Source organism: Pipistrellus hanaki (assembly GCF_964339955.1).
Source record: "Pipistrellus hanaki genome assembly, chromosome: 16".
Lineage (NCBI taxonomy): Eukaryota > Metazoa > Chordata > Mammalia > Chiroptera > Vespertilionidae > Pipistrellus > Pipistrellus hanaki.
In genome coordinates, this window is record NC_140518.1 from 21472937 (window position 1) to 21484027 (window position 11091).

Below are 11091 nucleotides of genomic sequence, written 5' to 3' on the forward strand. Positions count from 1 at the left end.
GAAATGAGCCCAGATTTGGGACTCCACATTCCCAACCCTTTACCTAGAGAGTTTTTGAGGTCATGTTTACTTAACATGAACCCTGGGAAAAGATCTTTCATGAACACCCTTGTATTTCCCTCACTAAGAGTGTACACTATAAACCTTACATTAGACCATAGGGTTTCTCCTGCCCCTCTTGGCTCTGATGTCTGTATTGGGTTTGGTTTATGGTGGTCCTCCTCCAAACTGTTGGTTACTATGGAAACGTGTGAACACAGACCGGCCTCCGTGATGAACAATTAAAGCTTTAGGTCTGGTTTTTGGACTGCTTTCAGGATGTGTTTAGTTTAAGAAGAAAACACCTCTGGAATGGATTCTCTCTGTGCATTAACAAGGCTTAATAGTCCCTGGTTACCTTTTGTTATTTTTAGTGTTGGTATTACGTGTCAAACTAAAACAAGGATATTTAGATAAAGGACATTGCCTCTTTGTACTTTGAGTTCAAGGAGCTAGGAAAGCCAGCATTTGTAACGGAAGCTATTATAACTAACCTGGAAATGAGGTCTTGAATGAGCCATAACCACACCTTGTATTCTACCCATTGTCTCCCTCGGGAACAGAACACTTTATAAACATGAACTCTTTTACCCTCTGGGCATCTCCACTTAAAAGTAAATAAGACTGAAGGCACTTTCTTCTCCAATATAAATGAGGAAACATCAGCCCAGAGAGGGAAATTACTCGGTCAGAGGCAGGGGAGGTGTCTGGCCCGGGGTGTTTGGAGTCCCAGCAGTGGAGCCGAACAGCGTGGTGACCACTGACACCCGGGAGACCCCGCTCCGTGGTGCGGCTCACCTGGCTCCCCTTTCAGCTTCGCAGAGGCTGGTGGGGGTTGGGCCTTTTGTCTCATGTGGAATGTGAAACGCTGCAAAGACGAGCAATTGTTCTTCAGTGCTTTGTGCTCCTTTATAAGAAAGAAGGAATCAATACACATTTTCTCCTACATGCACTTGGCAGCATTCTGCCTCCTCGCCCACCTCTCATCCTGCGGGGGGGCGGGGGGGGGGGCGCACAGCTCTGCAGCAACGCAGACTCGCCAGCTTTCAGGGGCAGAAATGCAAACTGTTCATTTTGCACTGAGCAGTCAGGCTTTTAAAAGCAAGTCACATAACCGCCGAGGTCATCCAATTGCTGACTTCAGTGATGAGTTGGTGAAGTGAGGGGAGAAGGGTTGGGATGGCCAAATCCTGGGAAAGTTTACCTAGCAGGTGTCTGGGACAAATTTCCCTTTTCCTAAATTGTTCTCTGATTTACAGAGGAGAGGGGGATGCTCTTTGAAGAGTACTGTTAAAAACCACAAAGATTGACAGAGGAATGGCATCAATTTGCATTTTTATCAGTTAATATAAATGTCTAAACAAGAGCTTATCTCTGGGTGTATTTTATTTTTTAATCGAAAATGTGGTATTGATACCTGTAACTCTGTTTATAACTTCCTGTCATTAAGCATTTAATTGTAAGCTGTGAATAACAAATAATTCTCTACCATTAGGAACAGAAACTCTGGTTTAGGTGACAGGCTGGCTTTGCCGGGCCAGGGGGCAGGATTCAGGGTCTAGGTGAGGAGGCAGAGCTCTGCCTCTGGGCCTCCTCCTCCACACACGGATGTTAGAGCTGAGAGTGTGGGTGAGACTCCAGGGGAGGGTGTCAGGAGAGACGGGAAGGATGAGAAGGGAACCTAGAGAAAGGTAAAAAAGACAAAGAAGGAGGAGACCAGGAGAACCCAAGAGCCATGCACCTTAGGGAGGAGGAGGTGGGACGGCGGCTGGTGAGCAGTTAGAAGTGCTCACTGGGAAGGGTCATGGCATTGCAGGCACTGCCTGTGGGCGTTTGCTGGGTAGTAGTTGCTCCTTTTATGTTTGAATCGGTGCTGGGTTTTTAGTAAAATAACTTACTACCAGAAGTAATAGAAGGCCTTTCTGGAACCCTGCGGGTTGACAGTAAATACCCTCGCCAATTTCCATGTATTTTGATCCTCTAAAAGTGGAAGTTGCACCGAGCTGAGAGATGTGGCATCTGCTGCCTCCTCCCCCTCCGCCAACAGCCTCGATAGGGATACAAATGTAACTCCTGTGTCAGTCTCACCTCCAAGGTGGAGGAAGTGATTCACGTCCAAGCAGTGAAGCATATCTTCCTCCCACACCCCCTGCCCCCGCATCGCTTTTAGCAGGAGCTGGTAAAGGGGCTGCTGTTTGAACAAGGAGCTTCATCTTCCTGCAGCCAGCAGTCACAAAACCGTAAACACAACACCGGCCAACTCTATTGCCAGGATCGCAGCGGCTTGACGTTAATATTAAACATCTCCAGCAAGACAGAGAGCTCTGCAGCTCAGCCACAGAATAAAAATAAATAAAGTAAAGAGAAAACCCTGCTAAAAGCAGCGAGATGATTTGTCGTCTTTCCTTTGCGAGGCCATTTGTCTTCTCTCGCATCAGATCTGTTATAAAACAGTCAAACTGTGAAAGTGGAAATCATCCCCGGAATGTGGAATATTAATGTACGGGGAGGAGGGATGTCCCCTTTGTCTAAGGAACACCCCCCCCCGCCCCCCCTCACGCCAGGCTTTTGCATATCCGATACCAAGGCAAACTATCTTTCTTTTAAAGAATTTGAGAGTCTTGAAGCTATTGGTAGGGATGATGGAAGTTTCAAATATTTCTCTTCCTTTGTTCAGTGGAGTGAATTTGTGAAGTGACTTGGGAATCGGGAGGGAGCGTAAGTGAGGAGAAAACCTTACCAGTTTACCTCTCCTTCCCTCCTCACCTTCTACTCCTCTTCCCTCTCCTTCTTTCCCCCAGCCTTTCAGTTCCTTTGTTTGGGGCCTGAACCTGCTTCTTTGAACATTTATAAATCTTCGGTCTGTCTGATCTTTAGGAGACAGGCCAGAGGCCACACGTCACCATTGGTAATTTAAAGCTGTGGGGCTAAAAGCATTTGCAGAGGTTTGAAGGACCTAGTTCTGACCCGACCAAAAGAGAGAATTGGAACAGACCTTCTAGAGTCTCCGTCAAGCGCTGGGAGGATGGTAATGACAGCAGACACACTAGGTAATTTATGGGCGCCGTTTGCTGGGAATCTCGCTGGTTGCCTGGTCTGATCAGATGTGCGTTGTGTGCTGCCACCTTGTGGCAGATTCGGGAAGTCGCGGTTTGGCTGTTTTGTAGCTTCAGCCAGTGTCTGGAGATTTGCCTTGTATCCGGATTTAGATAATTAGTGACAGACGGGTGTTCTCTGAGTCACTGCTACTTTGCTAGCTTGATCCTGTTAAGAAATAAGCTCTAGGTAAGAAAAAGTTGCTTTCTTTTCCCCTCATTTCTTTGTTTCTTTGTGTGTGTGTGTGTTTTGTATAAAATTGTTATGAGATTTCAAAGAAGCCTGTGCTCCACCTTTTGTTGCTGGGCTAGGTTGGGAGGAAAGAGGGAGAGCTAAGAGCGGACCTTTCCACTGCACTAGGATTCTAAGTTGTCTATGCTCATAGTGTGTGCATGTCATTCTGACTAGATGATACTGCCTTCCCTGTAAGAGCTCTGTCTTCTCTTCTCTTCTCTCGGACCGCCTTCCTAACGGCCCAGTCTTCTTGAGAGACAGATTCCAGCGTGTCCTGCTTCCATTCCTGGGACCCAGAGCTTTACCCTCCGCCATGTGCCCCCAAGGAGCAATGGGCAGTTGCTTGCCTCTTGGGTCTATGTATTTCCTCTTTAGGTCATAGAAACATTTCTCAAACACCTCCCTCTCTCTGACCTGTACAGTAACTGATACAGGAGAATGGGTCTGGTCAGAGGACGCAGAGGAAGGAAAGAGTAAATGAAAGATTTTGTCAAGTGGTTGGGGTGTCAGGGTTGGGAGTATCCCGTCATTTGGTGGCATTAGCACGTGCCTATGGTAATTGGCCAGTATCTTTTCTGTTGATGTTTGCAATGCTGGGCATATTGGTGAGCAAATCAGAAGAGAGTGGAGCTCTGTGAAGGCAGGAGGAGGGTGTGCTGAGAACACAGGAGGCCACAGAGCCCTGCTCTGCGCCAACAAGGCTGCCCCAGGTGTATCGGGACTGGCACAGAAGGTATGGGGGCCTTGCCGCCAGTTCTTTGGCAAACTGGAGGGCTGAGAGCAGTTTGGTTAGGATAGCAAGAGAACTCCAACTTAGTCAGAGCAGGAATGGAGTGAACTCTTTTTTTTTTTTTTACCTAGAAAAGAGCAGATTTAGTTAGGGGAAGACATCAAATTTGAAACGCTGCCACAAGGAAGAGCAGTCAGCCTTATTCCTCTCCTGGCTCTGGAGGGACAGAGCCTGATCACCAAACGGCCGAATCGGGTCAGCAAAGGGTAGAATGCTCATGTGTCTCTCTGCATGGTATGGTTTGCCCCAGACAGACTTGCTGGCTAGCTCACTTTCCCAACTCAGTACTGCCATCCACAGCCCTGGCTCAGAGAAACGGGCACTCACCACACCTCTGCAATCCTCCAGAAGTCTTACAAAGTCAAACAGGCATCCAGGTGTGATTTATGAATTTATTATATCTTTGTGTTATTCTCTGAGGTCAGAGACCATGCACATCTGATGCACATTTATAAGTTTCCAAAGCCTTAATAAGTAACCATTTTCAAAACACTGCATGTATAAAGAGGCACACATTGTAACATCCCCAGTAATCTTTAAGAGCACATCTGCCATCAGCAGCCGCGCCAGTTATGTGTCCGTGTTCCTGCTGCCTCAGGAGGATGCAGATTGTGTCGGGATTCCTCTAGACGTGAGCAGTGCTGGGATTGGAGCCCTTCGTCTCCTCCCTTTGTGTGTTTTCTCATCCTTTGATTCTGGAATGTATGTCCAAGGGATTATGTTAAACAGGAACAAATGCTGCTCCACTTTTGGGTCCTGAGTGGGCAGAGCGGGGAGAATTAGGAAGGAGGGGGCACCAGGATGCATTCTGGGATGTGTCTTGTACATGTAGGGAGACTACCTTCTCACCCCATTGAAGTGACAAATGAACAATTTCAAAATAATAAGGGCACATTATGTGTATAATTTTAAGCAAGAAATCGGTGGAATCGTCTTCTCCAGCACATTGGGAAGACTGTTTAGAACTCCTGTGTAATACTTGCTCGGAGTTGTACAGGTTTCTTTTTTATTTTTTAATATATTTTATTGATTTTTTTACAGAGAGGAAAGGAGAGGGATAGAGAGTTACAATAGAAACATTGATGAAAGAGAAACATCAATCACCTGCCTCCTGCACATCCCCTATTGAGGATGTGCCTGCAACCAAGGTACATGCCCTTGACTGGAATTGAACCTGGGACCTTTGAGTCCACAGGCCGATGCTCTATCTACTGAGCCAAACCGGTTGGGGCTGTACAGGTTTCTTTAGAAAGCAATGGCATTGCTGCTTTCCCTCTGCTGTCCACCTCACCTGTCTTTGGCCACAGGGATGGACAGGTGCAGCTCGGGGATATCTTGGAGATGTGGGGGTTTCTGGCCAGCGTCGGGAGTGTAGCATTCTGGGTACAGTGGTCCATTTCCCTCAGAATCCCAGGTGCTGCAAGCTACTTACCTAGCGAATCCAAGCCCCACACAGATCCTCTGCAAGTTCAGTATGCTCTACACTGTTTGCCCAGATAACAGCGTGGAAGACACTGGTCTGTGTTGCAGTCGGTGAGGAGGGACTGTGGAGCTGAAGGGAATATTGGGTGCACACGTACGGGGCTGCATTATTCAACACGTACACCACCGTCATTCAGGACAGTTTCAACCTCACCTGCACTTCACGGCCAAATAAACTGCATACTTTAAATCTTTTCAGGAGAATCACATATAAATAAGCTGAATCCACACACACACACACACACACACACACACACACACACAATCTTTATGGAAAATGGCTGCTAATCCATGATCATTTTTCCTCCCAGAAACAGGTTTTATGATAATATAGTAAAAATATTAAATTAGAAAATGCCTTACTAAGGGTTATAAAACCTTACTACACTAGAGATAGGTAATTATCCCCTCTACAGCCTAAATGACAGTTTAAAAGAAATAAAAATGTTAGTGCTCATTACTTGCTTTTGTAGGTTGCAATAAAGGGTAAGTTAAATTTTAATTCAAGGAAGAGCCCCTGCTATCGACCTTCTACCTCAGGTCCAAGTCCTGTTAATTACTCTGTAGGTTATTCTCCTGCATGAGACCAACATTAATACATTTTCTACAGTGGACATTCTCACTGGCCAGTGAGGCCAAGACTGTGGGGGACGGCATTTCAGCTCAGTGATTCAACTCTTGATTCTTAATGTGGGAGAGAGCAGGAATTGTGTATTTTAAAAACAAACAAACAACATCATGCATGGCCTTAAGGGAACCTCTAGGATTAAACTACAGTTGCCCAGAGAATTAGGTGAAGACGAGGGTCACCTGAGGATTGATAGCTGAGCTTGTGGCTAAATCCTCATCATCGGACATGTCCTTGTAGCAGAAGGCAGCCCTGCCCTTGGTCACATGGTGACTTTTTGCAGCCTACTTTTATTTTTAGCTTTGTTTTCCTTGGGATGGGGCAGGGGGTATGGACACGTCCTGCTTCTTTTCAGATGCCTCTCCCTTTCCCTACGCAGTGGCAGCAGACTACCGCCTGTCTGGGTTTGGGGGACAGAGCTCAGTGCACCCACACGTCAGTCTTCATCCTGGGATGTGCAGAGACTTCCCCTGGGAAAGTAGACACAGTGTCCAGGACCCAGATGTGCACTCGGGCCTGGCCCAGCTGTCCTCTGCCCGCTGGCTCCAGCACACCTCTAACACCTTGCTCTGACCTGGGACGTGGCCTTGCAGTGGGCACCACACAAAAGGTCAGACTACAGGTGCAGGGATTGGGAATGGCAGTGACTAAGAGCTAGGTAACAAGTCCCTGCAGGACCTTTATTTTTAACAAAATGCAGGAGAAGTTGATTGAGTTGTCAGCTGGTAGATGATTAAAACAGACTTTTGGTGGCAGATCACTATATGATTTTTTTTGGGTGGGGGTATATAATTCAGAAAGAATTAAAGTAAATGAGTGGTGTTGCTCTAAAAAAACCCTCCCATTCCCGCCTACTTGTTAATGTGACAGGGTCTCTCAGTACTTACATCTACAAAACTACAAACAGGAACAGGTCGATCTGAACCCACTCCTTCCAGCAATAGATAAATCTCAGTCCTGGAGAGGAAGCCTCTTCTGTGTCATTAAGAGATGCATTTCCACTAATGTTATACTTATTTATATACATTGTTTATATCAAAAGTATGATATACTTTTTTATATTGTTATTGTATATACAAATATATCCTAATAATAATTGTAATGATAACACAATCCAAAAATAAATTTTAAAAATTAATTAGAACCTTATAGTCGCAAGAAATTAGAATGTTTTTATTTCAACTTTTTAAATTTCAAAAAATGTTTCAATTTACATATTTATTTTTGTGACCAAGAAATATGATAGGGTGATCAATAAAAGACTTTCAAGCATAAAACAATTATATTGGGACCAAAATCTCCAGGGAAAAGTCAAATGGAAATATACATTTAAAAAGAAAAATGCTGTAACATTTCCAAGTTAAAGAGTTTGTTTATGTGTTATTTAAATGAGTGGTGATGGGTAGCAATCAATATGGCATATAGAGTCCATTGGGTGTATTACAGAAGGGATGTGAGTTTTATTTTAAAAATTAGTGTTCACAGTATTCTGATAACTGTATCCTTTGTGATTATTAAGTTTATAGAAAACATTTATATGTAAACTTGAAAATGTATGAGGGGTTTTGTCAAATTCTGTTGGGGTGTAGCAAAGCGGTTGGACCAGGGCTGAGGCCCCACCCTTCCTGGTCGGGGTCCCAAGGTGGGAGGCCCTGCCATGTGCAGCCTGTGCAAGGGTAAGGGAAAAGGAGGGGCTGGATCTTTATCCTGGCGGTGCTCCTGGACTTGGGAGGGAGCCAGGCCTGGGAGTGACATGCAGAGGGGATGAGGAGGAGGGAGCAGAGCAGTCGGGTAGAAGCGGTCACATATTCCCGGTCAGAGACGGTGAGGCCTGAAGTGGTGGAGCCTGTAGGAACAGGGAGCTTGAGATGCTTTGAAGGCACAAACAGCCCCTGATCGGTGGGTGAGGAAGACATGGAGTTGTAATTCCTTGGGGAGTTTTAGATTGGAATAAGCCCTTTCTCATATTCTCCCTCTCTCCATAAAAAGATTTTAAGAACCCAGAGCACTCCACTTTGCAAGTTGCTTTGCCATGAACAGCCTCGTCTGTGTCAGCTTTGCCCACTTTAGTGTGAACCAATGTTCAATCAAAACATGGGTTTCAGCATTGCATTCCCTGCCTGCCTCTCCAGCCCTGCTGGGATGGTAACTGCTGCCCCAGCCCAGGCGCTTCTCTGTGGCCTGGCGCTGAGTGGAAGCATTTGCTGGTGGTAATGATGGGGCGGATGTGGCAGGCTCAAGTGAGGGGGGTGGGTACTATTGCGAAGGTTGAATAAGCATGTGCCTCTGTATTTCCCTCTTGTCTGATGCTGCAGCCTTAAACTCACACTTTCCTATTTGTCATGGAGGCTCTCCCGTCCGTGCCACTTGATTTTTTGTGAAATGGCAAGAGAGACACGCACTTACTGGCAGACAGGCAGGCCATCGCGTGATGAGGGCAGCCTGGGCAGGGTCTTGCTGTCGCTTCTGCGATGGAGCTGGTGATTTGGAAGCAACTGGAAATGAGGCTGCTGCCTCAGACTTGCATTTAGCATGAAGCTGCCTCTCATTTCTAGGCTGGTGTCCGGGGCTCACCAGGGGAGGCAGGAACAGAAGAGCTGATGGAGCGCAGAGTGAACCTGCCTCCTTCGTTTGTCGGGAGGCCGGGGCTGGTCAGTGTTCAGGGCGAGGGTAGCAGCAAGTTCCTGCCCCGATTGCCTGCACTGGGATTGGAGAGCGGCTGTTGTCCGGCCTGACTTTTCAGGGCCGCCCTGGGAGTGCTCAGCACCGTAAGGCTATTGATATTCTCAGCTTCTGTGGTTTCTTTTTAAAGATCCTTTTCTTTTCAAAAAGCTTTCACATGCTATTTTTATTGCTGGATTTTCTAATTATAGACCGCTGTTCCTACCACAACTATAGTGGGATAACTTAAAAAACGGACAAATAAGTTTTTATGTTAAAACCTTGCTGAACCAAGAAAGCTGTTTGAAGGGTGCTGGTTGTGTGGGGGTTTTTGTTTGTTTGCTTTAGTTTGAAGGTCAGGTTTGCTGATGATGACTCTCAGATAATAAAAGCACTTTGAAAAGCCTGTTTTCTTAACAAGAAGGACAGGCTACCTTTGGGGTTAGATCTTGAAAGTATAGCACAGAGCAGGTACAGCTTTCTTCTGGGCCTGTTTCCTCCTGGCCGGGAGCCTTAGCCGGTGCCAGCCCATCCCCCTTCCCCGAGAGTTAGTGGCCGTGCGTCACTTGCCTCCGTTCATCACGTCCTCCACAGGCCGCCTCTGAGTGGATTTGACCGGTGTGGACCTTCTGGCTCCTCTCTCTCTGCCCACAGGGGGAACGTCCCGGGGTTTCTGCCATGAAGACAGGAGAGGGCCTTGTCTTTTTGAGACTTTCCAGGCCTCGACACGCGAATCGCCGAATAGTTTGTGTGTATGTTGTATTTGAAACAGAGGTTAGACATCGTTTACTTTATTTCCAAGGACTCGGGACCGTGGCATGTGGTGGCTCTCATAACGTCAAACTCCAGTTTTAGAAATAATAAATTAGGCATTGGAATTACTTATTAGATTGAGAGCAGGGAAGGGGGCAGGGGAGCGGGAAGCACCGTGGTCCCCCTGAACGGCTGCACATGTGACAGTAATTGGAATCTTGTTGCTGGGTCATTTTCATTGTTTTTCAAGTACTGCCAAGTCGAAGAAAATGTATGAAAACTAAATTATATCCCTCCATCCCATGTCTGATTGAATCCTCCTCATCGTGTGGCAGTCTCATACATCCTATTAAAATATTCAATCTTGTTTTCTTACTTGAGGAGCCTGTCTGTAAAGGGCAAACTTACAGGAAACTCATTCCCCGGAGACGGGGTGTGCAGCCACACTGGACCGTTTACACATCTCACTGTTGGATTGGCTTCTAGTTCCTCCCTCTCTCTGTATTTGTGAATAAGACCTGTGGGATGCATTTTTAATTACATGGCTGTGGTTTCAATTGAACAAACGGATTGGGGTATTTCCTAGCTTAGTTCTTTTTTTTAACCTTAGAAAGTTAACCAGTGTGTTAACCAATTTGTTTTGTCTGTCTTCTAGGACAGAGTTATATCGATCTCTTTTTGGCCAACTCAACCCTCCTGATGGAGGCCACGGGAACTGACAGCACCCAGCCCTCTCGCTGCAAGGCCTGAGGGTGGCCTCCAGCCGGCCGCGCGTGGCCAGGTTGGCTGCTCATCCAGCCCCACGTGGAGGAAGCCGCTGGCCGGTGGGGCTGAGTGAGTCAGGGACTTCCTGGGGAGTGTGCTGTTCAGAACAGATGCCCGGCAAAGTCCCAGGACGCCTGGAGTCACCTGTCCTTGTTTCTCGCACTTCCGTGTGCAAAGCGCCCTTCCCCCATGTCCTTGAGCCACCACCAATAAAGAGTGTTGTTCCTGGCCATGTGGTTTCTTGAGCAGCACGGAGTGAGGTCTGATTTAGAGCTCTGGCAAGCCCAAGAGGTAACTACTTCCCACATAGAGCTTCACAGAAGGATGGTGAATGTTGCTTTCTGAGTGGACAATGTTTAGCAATTGATTGTGGCTCTGAGGAGCAGGGAACTCCCCAAACCTCTAAGTTATGCCCTGGAGACTTTGTCACTTGGGAGTATTTGCCGATTTGTTGCTGAATACAAATCTCTGACTCATTTTTTCCCCCCACCCATAAAGATTCTGCCAGCGTCCTTTTTCATTCTCGCCATTCCTAAATCACTTTATTGAGATCTGCTCTGGTGTAAATCTAGCAGGAGGAAATGATTCACTTGTTTTTTCATCCAGAGGTCACAAGCTGGAAATTAAATCCCCATAAGGGGGA

The 11091-nt window shown here is 46.6% G+C and overlaps 1 protein-coding gene across 1 annotated transcript in view; it reads left to right on the top strand.

The window, feature by feature from the left end:
• The window catches only part of AATF (apoptosis antagonizing transcription factor), a 79350-nt gene extending 68673 nt beyond the window's left edge, over window positions 1-10677 (top strand). Inside the window, exon 12 of the mRNA XM_084864212.1 lies at window positions 10339-10677. Within this exon, the coding sequence (XP_084720338.1) occupies window positions 10339-10402 (64 nt within the window). The 3' untranslated portion in view covers window positions 10403-10677. The remainder of the gene's footprint in view (window positions 1-10338) is intronic.
• The last annotated feature ends 414 nt before the right edge of the window (window positions 10678-11091 follow it).